Source organism: Manacus candei, unplaced genomic scaffold, assembly GCF_025592945.1.
Source record: "Manacus candei isolate 608988 ecotype Guabito, Panama unplaced genomic scaffold, ASM2559294v1 h1tg000046l, whole genome shotgun sequence".
Lineage (NCBI taxonomy): Eukaryota > Metazoa > Chordata > Aves > Passeriformes > Pipridae > Manacus > Manacus candei.
Genome location: NW_026138094.1, coordinates 8,378,478 through 8,396,355, shown reverse-complemented (window position 1 = coordinate 8,396,355; position 17,878 = coordinate 8,378,478). Strand labels below are relative to the sequence as shown.

At 43.6% G+C, this 17,878-nt stretch overlaps 1 protein-coding gene across 1 annotated transcript in view; it reads right to left on the bottom strand.

The window, feature by feature from the left end:
* Positions 1-5,513: 5,513 nt before the first annotated feature.
* The window catches only part of CTXND1 (cortexin domain containing 1), a 34,982-nt gene continuing 22,617 nt past the window's right edge, over positions 5,514-17,878 (bottom strand). The window contains exons 2-3 of the mRNA XM_051796984.1: positions 13,470-13,645; positions 5,514-8,962 (exon numbers count right to left, since the gene is read on the bottom strand). Of these exons, the coding sequence (XP_051652944.1) occupies positions 8,729-8,908 (180 nt within the window). The 5' untranslated portion in view covers positions 8,909-8,962; positions 13,470-13,645 and the 3' untranslated portion in view covers positions 5,514-8,728. The remainder of the gene's footprint in view (positions 8,963-13,469; positions 13,646-17,878) is intronic.

The following is a 17,878-nucleotide window of genomic DNA, read 5'->3' as shown; positions in this document are numbered from 1 at the left end:
TCTTGTAGAAACTCAGAACTGAACTAATAGGCAGATATTTATTTAATGTACTCTGCCTCGGTCATCAATTTATAGATGCTTTGTGCTGTCTTTTGACCTCAAAGGACAATTGTGAGTTGACACCTTCCCTCTTGGATTTAGAAATAACCCATGCTATTCCTCTGAGCACAGCCTGGCTTTGCTCCTGGCAGCAGCAGGACACAGAAAGCATTTATCCAGGGGAGAAATTTCTCCACAGAAGCAACAGCCAGGGTGCACCTTGCAATATTTGATGTGCTGGAAATGGGATGTCTGAGGAGAGGGGTGCACCTATACAGAGAGACAGGAGCTGATGTTGGGGCAATATGTCATTAGTCATCAGTTTTGACCTTGATGCAAGACATTTTGCAGCCAAGAAGGACTGTGGTGTCAAGGGTTTCTGATCCCAGCAATGAGTTCCTCTCTCAAAGAGCCAACTGGGTGCAGCAACTGCTGCCAGCAAGTGAAAGTTGGGCTCGTTGCTTTGTGAGGCAGGTCTGTGGTGCTGAGAGCCCACCTGCAAACCAAACACTGGCAGGATGGAGGCACCCAGCCACAGATCCCCCCAAGCTTGCTCCCATCCCAGAGTCCCCAGAGCCAGACTTCCACTCTCAGCCCCAGCCCCGAGGGAGGAGGGTGGCTTTGCACCTGCTGTGGCCACTCTGTGCATCCTGGGGCCACCACCTGCAGTGTCTGGCCAAGCAGTGCTGCACCGTGCTGGGTATGGGTGGGAGCTGGTAAAGTCCTCCTGTGGCCCCAAGGTGACTGATCTGAGCTTGTCTAGCCTGGGGACATCTGGAGAAGTTCCAGGTTCCCAGAAAGTGCAGAATATCTGGAAAGGAGCTCATGCACAGCAGGTTTCAGAGGTGAGCTGGACAACGTCCAAAACCTCACTCAGGACAGAGCCCAGAGCCATCTGCTGCCTTCGGCATGGATGGGGGCCAAAATGCCAGGAGATGCTAAAAAAGGAGAGAAATTCTTTTGTGTGCCCAAGGCCAGTCTCTTTTCACCCCCAGGAGAAGGTAGTGGGCTTTGTTTGGGTGGGCACTGAGGAGGTGGGGAGCCCATAGCCATGCTGCCCTCACCCAATGCAGCAAGCCCGGAGCCACCAGCACTGCTGATTCTCATCCCTGCTGAGGTACACTGTGTCAAGGGGTCAATGAAGGGTATATCTGTGCTGCAGTGGGCAGTGCTGGCCTTAAAATAGCATTGCTTTGGCCTAGGACCAGCAGCACTATAGCCACAGCAGCATCCGCTGCCTGGGATGGAAGCAGATCCTCACCCAAGTTTTGGGAAGCACACAGGTGTTCTGGGCACCTCCCACTTGCTTCACCTCCCCTGGAGCAGGTGGAACCACTTTACACCCTTGTCCTTTAAATTGAGGGTCATGGAGCTCTCTTGTGATTTGAGGGGAGGGTCTTTATAAGGTAGAGGTAAAGGGTCAGGCTCTTGGAGCGAGAGGGTGCTTTGGCCTGGGTGCTCTCAGTTCAGTGTGCTGACTGGGTGCTTAGAAGAGTTTAACTCTGAAGTGCCAATTTCAGCTGGGTTGATCCTCTCTATGGAGAGCTTCACCTCTACTTCTAAAAGCTTCTGCTGCAGTTAGGTTTGAGCATGTCTCTCTGCTTCTAGAATTTATTAATTTTCCTTTGATTTAGATCTGTTTTTCTTAGTTTGCTTAAAATTTGGCTTCCAGCAAAAATGAAAAAGCAAAAATGAAAAGCAAACGCAGAGCTCCTTTTCCTCTGCCTTGCCCCCAGGTTTGTGGGTTTGTGACCTGGGCATAGGAGAAGAAAATCCTCCTTGGATCTTCAGAAGCCTGGAGGAAAAATAAAACCTTTCTGCTGTGTCAGCCACCTGAGAAGCTTAACTCAGGGTCATGCAATGTTGTGTGGGAAGACAGACCCTGCGTTTCTGACCAGAGGAAATGGAAATATGTGTCTAAATGGAAACTACAGCTCTTATGCTGGCCTGGAGCATCCTTCTTGCTGGCTGGTGTTTTGTGCTCAACAGAGGTCAGCAGTTCTCATCAGCAACTTGTGCTGGAGTGCACAGTCCTGGGCGTAAGTAATGCTGGGATGTTGGATGAAAGGTCTGGGAGGGATGCAGGAGGTGCTTCTGGGTTGAACTGCCTTATCACAGGGGGGTTGTAAGGGCAATGAATCATGCTACCTGGCAATATTTCACCCTATTTTGTTATTTTGCTGGTAAGAAAACTAAGGGCAGCCACTGTTTGGTACTTTGAGATGCATTTTCTTGCAGATCAAAGCATCGTCTGGTGGGTGTGTAATGGAAAATCCGGGTATAATTTATAATAGTGCTGTTGGTATAATTAAGTGTCAGAAGAAAAGCATGGAATAAAACCCTAAAATGTATTTCAGAATTTAAGGGGACTAATGGCTTTTGGGTGTGAAATGCAGGCATTCTTCACCTAAAGTTGTTTTCTGCAGAGTTTCTTATTTGAAATAGATGCAATATCATGGAAAAAAAATTAGTTTTGTTGAAAATGTTTGGGTCAGCAATATTCATAATTCTTTCATTAACCAGGCAGTAATAACTCAAAGTAAAACACTCTTTCAGTAGCTGTTCAGGGTCAAGGTAGTGATTTTGTGAAGAGGGACATAGACAGTAGGTGATATTCTTATGGCTCTTGGCTTTGAGCAGTAAGGCAGGAGGCCATTTCTCAGACTTGATTGCTGCTTCTGTTCAGAATGCCCACACTGTTGCTGCTTAGTGAGAAAGAAAGAGATCATTTCTGAGATTTTAAAATTGATTGAAGGCTTTGGAAATACGTGAGGGACATGCTGAAGTACTGACACCATGCTGCTCCATACAAATCTGCTGTGAGCTGTTCCTTCTCATCTTCCCTCATTCCCAAGAACTTCTTCACCTCAACTCTTTCTCTCTTGCACAGGTATTTGGTTTTCCATGAAGTTTTAATTACAGACCTGTGCTTTCTAATTTTCACACTGTTTGCTCCATAGGCAGCTGAAACAGAGCTGGTTTAACACAGTTAATGAATGTCCAAGGAAAATGCTGCAGGAGCAGAAGACCCTGGTGGCAGCTGAGCATCCATTGGCTCAGCCTGTAGGATTGACACCTTTGGCAATGAATACAGAGGGATTGGTTGGGGGCTGCAAGGACAGGGAGGGTCTCTTGTCTCCCTCCTCACTGCGCACTCGATCCAGGGCAGATGTGCTTGAGGGCTCAGGACCTGCTGCCGGCACCTCCACTGCCCTAAAAGAGCACTGGAACTGTGGAGTCCTGGGACCCTGTTCCTGGGGGACTCTGGGGACTGGCAGGGTGCCCAGATCTGCTGCCTGCTCACCCCTACCAGGCACTTCCTTTGATCTGCAGAGGCGAGACGGCTGCTGCTTCTTGAGAAATCCAATTAGTCTTAAATATAAAATAAGTTTTGAAAAAACTTTGCTTTCCTTATGGTTTCAGAACATTTAATGCAATTTTAATACATTTTTGATTGATTTCTGATTTTCCTCTGGGGGCTGCCTGGCCGAGTTCCAGTACAAAACATGGAGCTTTGTAACTAAGAAGTGTATCACTCAAAATTTCTCTATGTTTTGGATTGAATTGAACCCTGAGAATAAATAACCAGGAATTTTAAACTGTATTGCTTTAAAAATGTGTGTGCAAGCAGAGTTTTCCTCCTACTTAGCAAGTAGTGGCCAAAGGGTATTGACCATTTTTAATGAAAACAGTTCTAAAAAAATTAAAAATGCAAATGCAAAAATGTGGACTGTAATCAAGAATTCCCATTGCAGCATTAAAACACAGTTAAAATTGGGAATTTAATTTCTGGTATTTAAATCAAATCACCTGAGATGTATAACCATGAGACAGCTGAAATAAGTGGTTTGAAGCCTGGTGAATCTGGGTTCAGATTCAGACAAGGTCAGAGACAGGGGGAGGGTAAGGAAGCAGAGAAGATGAATTTAAACTTTCCATCCTGCTTTTAGCAGAATTTTGGCACCAAGGGCATCTCAATCAAGTCATTGCAATGGTGCTGCTGTGCTGATGGTTGTGCAGATCAGCACAGACCAGGGCTGAGCTGGGTGTGAACTGGGGAGCTGTGCATGGCTATCACTCCATGCGTTGCCATGTTGAACTCAGAGATGCAAAACTGCAGGTCTGGCTGCTCCTTTGGGATGTTTGTGTACCCCAGCAGTAATGGCCAGTCCACGTGGTGTCACTGCTGTCCTTGGGTCTCTTTGGGTGGGGAATCTCAAGGCCTTTTAGGCTCAGTTACACTGGGCGTTAGTGCTGGACTGCATGTGAGCTGCAGGTAGCCCAGGGGACCAAAATCAGTCTTGCTCCATGAAAGTTTAATTTGGGACTGTCTTGAAAACTCCTTGCCTTCATTTCTCATACATTTCCTATTTTCTGGATCAACAGATTCTAAAGTGAACCAGTTAAACACCTGAGATCTGCTGTTCTTGCCACCCTCCCTGTGTGTGCCATGGAGGTTGCTGGAGTCTGAGCACAGAGTTTTCCCCATCTGAGTCCTGTACTCACTTCTGAGCTGTAGCAATGTGGGTTGAAGCTGCCTGCTGAGACCTGTAATGACCCAGTGAGCTGGGGACAACACCTTTGGACAGCACAGGCTGCAGCAGCATCGCTCATGTGGTTCTAGGTCTAGCATCAGCCCCTGCTTATTTCAGAAAAAGATCTGTGCTCATAGTTCTGTAGGGTGTCTGCACAAATTCAACTGCTGCTGGTCTCAGTTCAGGTCTGTTCGTATATTAGCCATAGTAGCTGCTCTGAAAACAGCATAACCACTCCAGCTCCTGCTTCTGACTAGGACACAGCCAAGGATTTATCAGTGGAATTTAGTCTTTGCGGCAAACTGGGTTCCAGGCACAAAGATCCTTCTGCCACAGGACTCGCTTCAGGGACAAGCAGATCTATAAAGCACCCAGCTTTCAGGCAACAGAGTCTTTTTGCAAGATGAAAGAATTAGCAATTTTTTCAACTTTTTCAAGAGGAGGAGTTCCCTGGGTGCTTTTTACCCTGCATATCCTGCACTCTGTGGCTTCTTCAAAGAGACCCCACAGATGCTCCATGCTCTTCATTTTCAGTTGCTAGCAGGAGGGATTCGGGTCTCAGTGGCCCTGTTTCTTTTGGTATGCAATTTGTTACTGATAATGAATTGCTGAAATTCAGATGCTGCAGTCCCCCACTGAGCTGAAGCTCAGCTCAGTGCTCTTCCTGACTGAGGGAGTAACCTGAAATAGCCTCTTTGGAGGGGTTGACCTGCAGAGCCGCAGGAACACCTGGAGATCCATCAGGTCTGTCCTGAGCTCCTGAGCGTCTGTAGTGGTGTAGCTACACACAGAACAGTTCTTCACTCTCACACTACAAGGAGGGCTGTCAGGAATGTATGTCCTTCTTGAAAATCACATTGTGTTGTGAATGTGTTTTAAGATGTCCTGGCAACTAGAAGAGAACCACAAGAGAGACAGCAAGGAGGTTTTCCATGTTGAAGCTGTTTATTACGTTAGATAAATACATTTGCAACAAGTTTGAGTTATTTCCTCTGAGTGCAATTGCTGGTAGTATGGCACAATGAGTAAAAAAGAACTAAATCTAGCAGAGGCACTTGTTGCATGCAGCTGAAATTACTACCAAGCCCAGTGATGCAGCCCCTGCTAAAACAGACCTTCCACTGGCTGTGAGTGCGGATTTGCCGGTGGGGTCGGCACTGGGTGGAGCTGCAGTGATGCACCTTGGGTGGGAGGGTCCTGACTCCCAGGGCAGGGAGGATAATACGTCTGCTTTAGGCATGATGTTTAGTATTGCTTTTGGTTAAAGAGTAGTGAGGTTGTGTGACTGGAACCAGTGGGGAAAGGCAGAAGTTAGAATGCATTTACATTATCTCTATAAAAACAATCACATTGACTTTTACACTGTGATATAGGTGGGGGTTGTTGAAGAACTTTTTTGTCAACTGAAGGATGGACTTGACAGGCTATGCCAGGAGGGCAAGAGCATTTTTATTAGAAAATAGAGCTACACAGAGGGGTCTTTCCATTAGGATTTTCAGAAAAATCCATAAAATGGTTTGCTCAGCTGGACAAAGAGAGAAAGAAGTGGCAAACATTCTTGCGGATAAAATTTGTCAATTTGCTTCCCCAGCATTTGTAACCCTTTGTTCTTACACAGACTTTGCTCCTGCAAGGACTGTGTGTTGCTGTCCCTGCCCTGCCAAGGACAGGCAGATGACTGACCCTGCTCTCTGTAGTTGAACAGCCTGCTCAGGGGCTTAAACTTAAGCACCTGCGTAAGTCCTTAGCTGAACAGGAGCTTATCAGTGACATGTGACAGTGCCAAAGGGTTCTGCATGCAGATAAACACTGAGTGGAGTATTGGCACTGGGAGGTGTGAGGACAAGCTCTGTCCTTGCTCTGCTTCAGCTGTGTGTGCAGGCAGGTGACCTGCAAACTGAAAGTTTCCTAGATTGGAAATTAGGTTGTTTTGGTTTTTTTGTAAGTAGCCCCGCTAGTATCAAAGTGGGATACAAGACTTAATGACAAAAAATGGCTTCTAAACTTCTGGGAACAGAAGTGTTGCTCTTTGAGGTGGGGCATCCATTCCTATGGTACACATGGACCCGTTCACAAATAAGAGAGAACAGTGTGTTTGCTGCAAGTATGATGAACATTAACATTCACACCTGGAAAAGTCCTCTGTTACTGCTGATTAACTGGCTAGCAGAAACTGAGGCTAAATAACAGCCTGGTGAGCAGTCTGCAGTGGGTAATGGAAGCAGTGGAGGACTCTTGCTAGAGGACATCAGAATTAAAGCCAATCTGCAAATCTTCTGCCTCCTGAACGGGATCTCCTACAACAGAGATCAGCAAAAATTGTGCAGTTCAAAAGATCTATGCAAAACTCTTCATGTGCCTTATAGCCTGCTATTTTGGGATCTCTTTAATCACAGTGCTGAGCACCTCACATCCTCAGAAATCAGTGGGATACGTAGCAAAGCCAGGTGCCATTTGTCATGGCTCAAAATCCTGCAATCAAAATGAGAGAGTAAATGGGGGTCTGGACAAATCCTTTGCCTGGGGAGAACTTCCCATGCTATATACTACGATCCAGACCTTCCCTATTAGTTTCATCAGGAAGAACTGTAAATAAGAACCTTAATTCACATGTCTCTATCTAAGGCTCTACGAGTACTTTCTGGTACCGAGATAGACAAAACGATGGGAGACAAGATAATATTGTGCACTGAGGCACACAAAGTGACTTGTGTGATCATCAAACAAATCTGTCAGAGCTAGAACAGTAACTTACAAAGTCTATGTCCCAGTTCCTTGCCACAATTCCTTCCTTCCTCTTATGGCAAGAACTAGAGGTCAGGTAGGATGGTAAGGAAGAGGAGAAATAGTGAAATGCCCTTCTTGCAGTTTTGTGCTTTCAAATCTTGTGTGTGTTCATGATGCTTGCTGTGGTTGCAGTACTTGCCTTGTATTGCATCCTTTCAATCCCATGAGTTGAACATGTAGTCACTAAAAAAAGGCAGCTGTGAGGAAACTTTAGAATTTGAGGAACAGAGGACATGGGAATCTTGCAGTCCCCACTCCTCAAAGGTAAATAATGAATTTCCAGAGCTCCTATGTTCACTTATGACTTCTTGCATAATGGCTGTCTTAATGAAAGGACAGAAGGAAATGTACCTTACAAATTTGTGGGAAAAATCTTCCATTGAAGGTGCTGAATCTCTCAGAGGTAGAATGCATATTATTGTGTGTTACTGCAAATGTTAAGCTGAGGAGTCTGAATGACAAAGCCAGGAGCAATGTCTCTGCTTATTGTCCTGGTCATTCTAGTCCTGTCTCATCCCACTGAAATACACCTGAAACAAAAGATGGATGAAGTTGCACGTGGAATCACTCTTTGAAAATCACAGCAAGTTCTATGGGGTTGACACCAGCAGTGTCCAAGCTCTGCTCCATGGACTTGTCATGGCTACTGAGCTCATAGTCAGTGGTTTGACTAATCCATGGACCCATGGCAGAGGATATGCCTAGTTTTTGTATGAGTAGGATAGAGCAAGGTGGTGCTACAGGGTCAACATTAATCCAGTACCCCCTTATTCTGAGTGCTTCTGCATCCTGATCACTGGAAATATGGCTGCAGTGGGGTAGGGAGTCTGTGCAGAACCAAGTGAGTCAAGAGTAAGTCTACTCATATAACCCTACTTAACCAGGGGTCCTTCAGCACTTCTGCTTAGAGATGCTCTGGCACACAAAACAGTAAAATCCAGGCCTTTTCTGAAATGCTACTATAGTAACTGAGGGAAATATTTGAAGCAATCTATTTCCAGGAAAGACAGGATATTCTTGTTGCTTGTTCATGGTATTGATGGTTACCCAGGATTTGTGGGTGATACTGAGGATGGGACAAACTGTGCTAGACCAACAGTTATGTTAGTAAAAGTCTGGAGAATCTTGTGCTACTTGAGTTACAATGATAACTGTAAAATAAGGGTTGCTGCATAGTAGTAAACTGTGCTGTCAGAATGGCTTGCTGATATCTTGACCTGTTGAGCAAAAATCATTTACACTGTGTGCTCTTAGAGATATTGCTGTTGTCCTGCATATCTGAAAATGGTCGTTTGTGTGTGAGCCTTCCCAGTGGGAAAAGGCCTCCTGGACAACAGCATTTTATGGCTCTGTGTGGTAAAGTCCTTTCAGTCATCTAGATGCTGCTCCTCCCATGTGGACGTTGGGATGGCACTGTAAGGGTCCATGATGACTTTTGCACAGCGAATGATCATCACAATCAGGAAGAGGCAGAGGAAAACAAAACATGCTAATGTCAGTCCCTTGTCCACGTCAACGTACACAGGCTCTGGGGTTGGTCCCTCCATTGCTCATGCCGCTCTTCATCTGGGTTTATATTTACTCCTAACATCATCAACCACCTGCAAAACAAACATGCTGTCAGGCACGAGTGATTGCTGCTCCTGGGTATGGGGAAACTTGGGGGTAGAACTGGAAACAGAAAACATCTGTGATATATTGTTGCAGGGAAATAAACCCACTGGAAATGTCACAGCTTAGGTAACTGAGAGCTATGAGCAGAAGAAACCTCATCTCCATGTTAATTTAGCCCACAAATACTTCTTGCTAAAATATTAGACACTAGAATGAGATGTTAACAAAGGAAAGAGAAGCAGTAATGAATGAAAACTATCCACTTGAAATATCATCTCTTAAAAGAGGCACAGACACTGTTCTTGTCTCAGCATTTCCTAATCATAAAAATATTTCCATTCCTCTACTAGTGTGAAAGATCAGACAAATGGCACAGCAGACTGTTTCTATCCCAATTTTCCTCTCTGTCCAAACATTCTCTGTCTCTTACTGGCACAAAGCAAAGTGAAAATTATGCGTACTTATTTTCCATAATCTTTTAATTTCCAGTACTCATAGGTTCTCCAGGCAGTAGAAGATTTTTTTTTTAGGAGCAATATAATTTTTAAGTGGGTATTTTATCACCCAGAGAGGTACAGGTGATTGTGTGATTAAAACAAGGATTATCTTATCCAATGCAGATATCTGCATAGGTGAAGGTTTCTTCTGGCCTCCTTGTGTGAATCCATAACCAAAATGGCCTCAGCAGTGATTGAGACCTTTCTGCCTCTGCAAGTTTTCTTCTGCACAGTTCATCAGCTGGTAACACAAATTGCTTTGTGTGATGATGCTGAAGGAGAGGAACTGACCTGACTTAGGGAATTGAGTCACTGCGCAGGGATGGGGGAAACTTTTTCTGACATTCACCTTTGGCCACGATGGGGGGTAGAAGTGTTGAGGGTTACGATGAAGATCAGGAATAGGGAATGCCTATTTAAAGCAAACAAAACAACAAAGTCATTCATATCAAATGCAATACTCAATCTGAAAACTAGTTCCTGCTTCATTTGGAGTTGATAGATGGGAATGAGAAGATATGGAGCCATAGGGAGGATTGGGTGAAACTTGGGTATCAAATGGCCCAGCTGCTCTCTATCACTGCATTTATGCAGTGAGGAAATTCCAGGTACAGGTTTTATCTGCACAGCCAAGTTTGCCTGGTTATGTTTCCAGTGAGCTGATGCTGCTGGCAGGGCTATTGCAGTAGTGGTTCACATCTGGCTGGAGCATTGTGTTCCTGCAGCATCATGCTGTGCCAGCTGCCAGTGGGTGTCCCAGTGATTCCTGAACTCCTGTGCCCTGCAAATCTTCCTCAGGGTGAACTGGAGACCTTTTAGAACAAAAATTCACGGTTCCTTCCCCGTCTCATAATTTACTTCTTTTCAAGTTGTTTTCCAGCCTCACAACCTCTTGGATCCCACAAGGCAAGTATAAATCAGCTGGGCTCTCAAGTCTATTTTAAGCACAAGGATGTCAGATTTTTTTAATTTCCTGAAAACACAGAAATTACTGCGACTGCCAGTCCTGCAGCAGGGAGATGAAAGAAGCTGATGACACAAAGTGAATGAAACCAAGCAGACATCCCATCATCTCATGGATTTACCAGTCACATCCTTAGGAGCTCATGAAGAAATCACTGAGGAGTGGGGTCAGGCCTGTAATGCTCACCTGGCTGATCAGAGGTCTAATATTCCCAGAAGACTCTGCTACTGCTCTATTTCACCAGCCAAGAGATCTTACATTGCAGTTTATAACTTCATGTGATGAAAAAAAGGGTTCGTCAGCAAGGCTGAGTATTAAGTATGAATACTTTATGAACATAAAATTGTTATCAAAATTACTAATGCAGCCCAGTCCTTTCCTGTGGGAAAAGACTTGAGAAGGTCCAACAAGGATGGATTTGATTTTTGTCTTCTGACATTCTGGCTATTGTACCATGTGAGGTTATTTCACACTAAGTTACCTCCTGCAGAATATCAGAACTACCTGGTAATTTCCATCAGTACCGATCTTTGAGGGAAAACTGCATTTTCAATCAAATGTACTTTCTTTGAAATGATGAATCATTTACTTGGAAAATGATCAGAGGTTTCAAGTGGAGTTCCATCCCTTTGGAGATTTTTCTCTTCAAAATGACATCACAAAATCTCACAGGAGTCTGGTTTAAGTGCTGCATCCCTCTGCTTCCCTCTGCCCCAGGACTGTGGCTGGAGGATGTTTACCAGGAAAACTGTCATGCAGCCCCTTTCCTGCTGGAAGGCAAAAGCATGTTATGGAAAGGATAGACCAGGCAGAAACCTTTACCCAGAGAGCAGAAAGAAAGTGTAAGGCATCTGAGCTGTAGTTTGCACAGGACATTACAAGGGCAGTTTGAACCTAGTGGTTTTAGGTTTATATTGATCCCTTTTGGTGAAAAGTAGGCATTTTCAGTGGGAATAGAAATATTTTTTCCAAAAAGCTATATTCTTGAGGCTGTATAAATCACATGTCTTCCTTCCTTCTGCTCTCCCCATAAACCAGATAATGTTTTGATGCTGAACTACTATTATGTATTAAGTCACTACTGGTGGAGAACATATATTTTGGGACTGGGCAGAAGTGTCTGGCTTTCTAAATTCGCTCTTCTTGCTCACAGCTTGGCTGCTCACCTGAATCTGTCTGTGTACCAGCACTGTCAGAGGGGAAAGACTCCTCACCTTGTCAGAGCTGCACATAACACCCATGCTCATCCGAGTCGCAGGTGGGTTGGGTGCCAGGAGGCATTTGGTGTTCCATGGCATAGGTTACTGGAATTGCATTCCAGTGGGCTTGGCAGTGCAGAGACTTATTGGTGCTAAACAGATCTGGATGCTGGAATAGGGCTATTTCCAAGGCAGTTGTCTCCAGGTTAATTTATTATGGCTGTAACATATCGCTGTTCTAGATCAGGCACGTTGGGACCAGCAAGAGACAGTCCCCAAATGTAAAAGGAGCTATTTGCATGTGTTCACCCAGACTGGTTCCTCTTGAGAAAGTCCAGCTTCCAAGTATTGCCATGGACATGCTATGTCCTGCTCCCTCCTGTCTCCCAGTACTTGTGGTCTTCCATCTCTGTAATAGCTGCATAACTTGTCCTACTTAATCTTCATTTCCTTCAACTTCTCATCTCTCTGATACCCAGTGGTATGGCCAGGCTAGGAGTGGGATGTGGAAGTGTCTGACAGGTTGGTCCATGCTGGAGGAGGCTCTGCCTGCTCATCCTACCATTTATCTTAGCCCTAGGGGATGTGCTGTGGAGGTGAGCACAATGGTTTTGCAGTCAGTTTTTCTCAGTCTTGCTTGTGAAATCCATCAGTGCTACTGAAATTAACTCTCACTCCAGCTATAGAGTGGTTGACTGGATGTTTTGCTCTTGTTTACTAGCACGGCTGTTGTTGACAGCGTTGTGTGTGTGGAAAATAGAGATCAGCAGAAACAGTTATAAAGTTTCACACCTGAATGATCAAGCTTCCTATGAATAGCTGAATTGTAGAAAATTACTTTTTTGCAGCTTGACAACAGTGAGCTTTAGAATTGTATTTTTTTTTTTAATTTCTTCAGATTTGTTGAAAATGTAATTTGGTCTAAACAAAGCCAAAAGATGAAGAAGGACAATCTCTGGTTCAAACCATTAGGCAGTTTAGCAGTGCTGAGTGTATGTTCTGCTATAAATCCCCCAGTTTTTCACTGCAATCTCTTCCCCTCTAACTCTTCTGAGAATAGATGGGTGACACAGGCAGGCTCACCCAGGGATGGAGCTGGGCTGGCTTGTGGTGGTCATGTAATTCAGTACCAAAAATTACTCTGTGGACTTGGCTCCTTGTGGATTGCAGAGTGCCAGGACCAGGAAGCAGTTGTGTCTCCTCAGAAGGGTTGACATCACCTAGTTTTGATGCCCTGGTCCCCTTGGCTTGCATTTGTCTGACCATTCTTGCAGTCAGGAGATTCTGCAGCCTGGGTCAGGGATATGGCCTGGGTATCAATAACTTTGGTACCTCAGTGAAGAATCCATCCTGAGCATCTGGCCTTTGCTGTTCGCTTTGTTTTCCAGTGCTCTTTTCAAGAAGGATTGCCACAGAAGAGAGGATATGTTCCATTTTTATGACCTTATGTACACAAGCAGGCAGATGTTGTCATCCTCTTTAGTGTACCAGCTCTGTTACAGACTCTCTGTAATGCTTGTGCTCATCAGTGTGCCTAAATTTTGCAATCAGTCTTCCCTGTGCAAGATACTTTAAAAGAAATGGTTTATTTTTTTTTTTTCCAGACCTGACAATCTTGGCACTGTCACTTTAAATATCAAGTAATAATGTACCACATACATTGCAGAGAGCTGGTTCCTATGCTGGTTAATCATGTTCCAACTCATCTCAAACCATAGGATATATAAAAAAAACACTTTCTTTTCTTCTGTACTCCTTTCCCAAAACAACATATGTACAAGGGAGGGGAAGGAAGGGGAATGATGTGATTTCATGTATGCAAGCCGATCCCTACCTTCCAGACCTGGGTAGGAAGCCTGTCACATCCCAGCATAGCAGCATTGTGGAGATAAAATCCTCACTGTAGTCATATTTTAAAAGTTTTTGTTAGTCAGTGGGGCTTTAACGGCGTTCAGGCTCCGCTCAGGTTCACCTCCACCCAGACCTGGAAGCAGTTCTCACCGGTGTGCTCTGAAAACAGAGGATAATAATTGACAATTGCTCATCACGCAGGATGTGGGCGTGACGGGTTCGTTAAGCAGTTGGGAATTGCTCCAGCGACAGCCTGAGGCAATCGGATACAGTCATACACGGGATGGATTTGTTTGTCAGACATTCCCTAGGACAACATTCGTGATAAAGAGTGATGTTCAAGCCCGAAGTCATATCAATATTTCTTCTCAAGCAAGCAGAAATAACCTATTTTTAATTCATAGTGAAAAATCGCCCAGGTTTGAATTGATACCACTCGAGAGTCTGCATAATTAGTTAGGGATTGGATTTTTTAACCTATTTCTTTCAAAAATGGCAGGAATTTAAGGGGAAAATTCAGTTGTTTAAACAAAACTACTTGATTAATCTGAACTGATACACCAAGACTTAAAAACATACAAAATAAATTCAATCAGAAAAACTCTTAAAACTTGCTGGATGACAAACCTGGTTTTTTTCCATATTGGTGTGGAAAGGAGTTCTAAGATGTAGGATGGGAACTCTGAGAAGAACAAGCCACAGATGACCCAAATCCCTTGTGAGGGGACTCAGCTGAACAGAGTGCTGCTCGGGCAAGGGAGTAGAGGTGAATGACCAGGAAGGAAGGTGAAGTGTTGCTTCAGGTCTATGTTATGTGTGTTTGTCAAAAGAAGTCACCTTCAATTTGAAGTTCAAATCTATAAAGGAATAGCCTGGGCACTTAATCATACTCTAATATTCTTAACAATCTAGTTTCGATTAAAAACTCACTGCCTCTGAGCACAGGAGTCAAATGCTGTAGATAGATATAGACAGATGAGCTTCTTGCTATATCCAGAGAGCAATAATATGACCGTTAGCTTAGTCTAAAAACTAATTGTCCTTTCATACTTACAATTCTCTCAGCAGAAAATCAATACTTCATTTCAGTAACTCTGTCTTCCTGTGAGCATGAATTCTCCTGTGTACCTGTAGTACACAGGCCGGTTTAATCTTTGTTTTTAACCCACTGTTTGGTGTTTTGTTTCGGTTGTTGGTTTTTTTTTTTCCTTGCTCTACATATTGATTTTAAATCTTTATGCTCAGCTTAATTTATGCAAACTCCTTTATTGAATCTAGACCTCTCAGTTATGATCAAGAGAAAAATAATCTCCCTTCCACAAACTTGCTTTTAGCCAGTTGTAAATCACTGGATGTCAGTATTCCCTCAGAAGACTGAAGACATCATTTACAAGTGCCCAAAAAGTTCAAAATGAATAAATACATAAATCAGTCAGGAGAAAGTTTTAAAAATTACTGTTGCACAGCAACGTGTTTCCTTCTTACACAGCCCCATGGCAAGAATAATATTAATCTTTATTGAGAAAAAATGCAGCATACACTTAAAATAACTGTGGACTGCTTATAATTTGAGAGCATCCTGAATCAAATAATCGTTTCTCTCGCACTTAAGGAGTATGTAGAATTACTTGTTAACAAAAGATAAAAAGAGATGGTTGTGCTTGGCAGCAAGTCGCCGTGTAGAGCTATTTAGTGAACTGATGGACAGTTGGGATCTGGAGTGAAAAGCGCCTCCAGTCTCCTAAAGCTCAACTTGTGTGGATAGTCCTTGAATAAACTTTGCTGAAGTGAGAGCCTGAGAACATGTAGGAATCTTTCTCAGAGATTGGAAGTGGTAGAAAAGTGGAGTAAGGATCTGTGATGGACCTTATGAGTTGGTGATTGTTGGACCCAATAGTGGGAAGTGCTTGCAATTAAGTAACATATATTAATTAAAAAAGGGCAGGTAAGCGAGGAAGGGGTTGTGATGATGTCTTTGTATTGGTTCCTTTGCAATCCATAGGGGAGCAGGAGAAGAAAGGCCATCCAATGTTCCCTCAGACCCCAGCTCAGGGGTTTTGCTACATCTCCCGTGCTGTCCTTGGCTGGCCAGGATCTGAGCAATGGGTGAGCCAATAGCCCAGTTCATCCCTTGAGGAAGGAGCCCTGTGTCTCCTGTGTGTGCTGCAGGGACATTTCTTAAGTTCCCTGTATGTTTGTGCTGTGGTGTGAGAGCTGCAGGGATTTTGTAAGGTGGTTCAACCAACCCATCCTCCTTGCGGCACTGGCTTCCCCCAGGGGCTGTGGGGACCGTTGTTTCATCCTTTAATAGATAATGTCAGGAAAACACAAAGCAATACCCATGGTATGCAAAGTTTAGATGAGCTTGAAAAGGAACATCTGTCTGCAGCAGGACCACCCTTCATTCAATGCTTGTTTTGATAAGGGGGTAGAAGCTGCTTTCCTTATCACTGCTGTGACTCAGTGTGTGCATCCCCTTTCATCATGGAGAGTGACAAAAGTAAAGGAGTCTTAGAGAAACAAATGGATTTGGCTTTTAAGCCATGGCTTGTGAGCTCTGAAAAGATATGATATAAACTCATTTTAATGGAGTATCTGCTTTTTAAACTCTCTGCTGTTTAAATCCTCTGAAAGGAGAGAAACATGCCTGTTGGTCCTATCAGTTATTTTATAAATTAAACCATGGCTGTTAGCCAGGAGAACTTTCAGCAAAGCAATGGAAAAATTTTTCACTGCAGCAAAGCTGACAGGGAGGAAAAAAGAAAAACATTTTTCCCACTACAGCTCTGAAAATTTAATTATTTTACTTTATAAAAACAAAAGGTAGATCAGCAACTCCTTTTTATGTTAATATATCTACCTTCTGGTGGTGATGTCCAGTGTTCTCTGACTTGCATGATACTTCTCAGAAACACATCTTTTGCCCCCTCATCTTTAAAAACTATATATACCTGGATCAGATTGAGGCTGTATGAACATTTTGACGTTTCAGGAAAAGTATTGTGGATGAAATCTCACCAAAATAACTAGGTTACACCTGTCAAACTGCCACAAATGTTGGCATGAAGAAATCACATAGTACTGTTTCATTTCCAAATCACTTTTTAACATTAAAAGTTAAATTCTCACTAATGAAGAAAGCTCCTAGTCAAGAAGGTGTTAAATTAGTAAGTCTGAGGCAAAACAGAAAAAAAAAAGTGACAAGTAGTTTTGCTATTGTAATAGGTGTAGATTTTGTGTATGCAAGTACTCATCAATCCATACTGATAACTAACTCATACACTTTTTTGAATACAAATTTTACTCAGATCTTCAGAAATTCATGGTGAGAGGGATTTGATCAATTAAACATAAGCAAAAATAAAGCTCAAAGTCCAGAGTGTGTTTTGACCCCTAGGTTTTCACACAGGGCTCCCACAGAAGGCACTGCTCATGTCTGTTCCTTTTCTGAACTGGTTTAATCTGAAGAGGAGGGTGAGGATGGATGTTTGTAACTTGTGCTCACGCTTGTAACTTACTGTGCCACTGCTCTGATTCTTTGTGGCGATCCCGTTGGAGGTGTGATGCCAGCTGAACATCCTATCTTAAACTGAAAAAAATCTTGCAAAGGAGTCTTAAAGACTGAATTAATAAGCTCTGAGGTATAGTAGGAGTATGGACTTGACTGCAAAGCAGGACATGGTGTTAAACACTGTCAGCATCTGTTGCCAGGTCACTGGGCAAAAATTGACCCACAGAAGGAACAGCCCCAGAGGCCAGAAATATTGTTGGGTAAGGATGAGAAACCCTTAGAAAACATTAGTAAAAACAGCCCTACTTAAACAGATTTCTCTCCTCACTGGTATGAGGAATTGGAAGAAAAAATAATTGAAGATCTGAAAAGAGTTAAGGGGCCCAGGTGATCTGAGTGAGTTTGGATTAGGGCTGTTTCAGGGAGCAGTGCTTTGTGCTATGTGAGACACCCAGAGAAGCTCACTGCTGCTTCCCTCTCCAGCTGGAAAGCCAGAACTGTTGCAGCATGTTAGCTAATTTTGGTTCTAATTTGCCAACAAGGGAAGTAGAAATATCATTACTAGTTATTCCCTGTTTTCTTTCCTCAAGAGAACAGTTTTTCTCTTGTTACTAAAAGAACTGGGAAAATGAAAATTGGCCTGTTTTCAGAGACACTGAGTGCCTCCAGCACCATCTGGAACTAGTGCAAGCAGCCAAACAGCTCAACATCACAGAAAATCTTCCCATTTTCAGACCCCTCACCCCCATCCTCACAGCTCTGCACGTGAATACAGCACAAAAGCTTCTTTCTGATGAAGATCCAGTTGGCACCCACATAAACTATATTTTCCACTGTCTCCCAGCAGGGATGGATTGCATCTTCCTTCAGAGGGAGGCCAG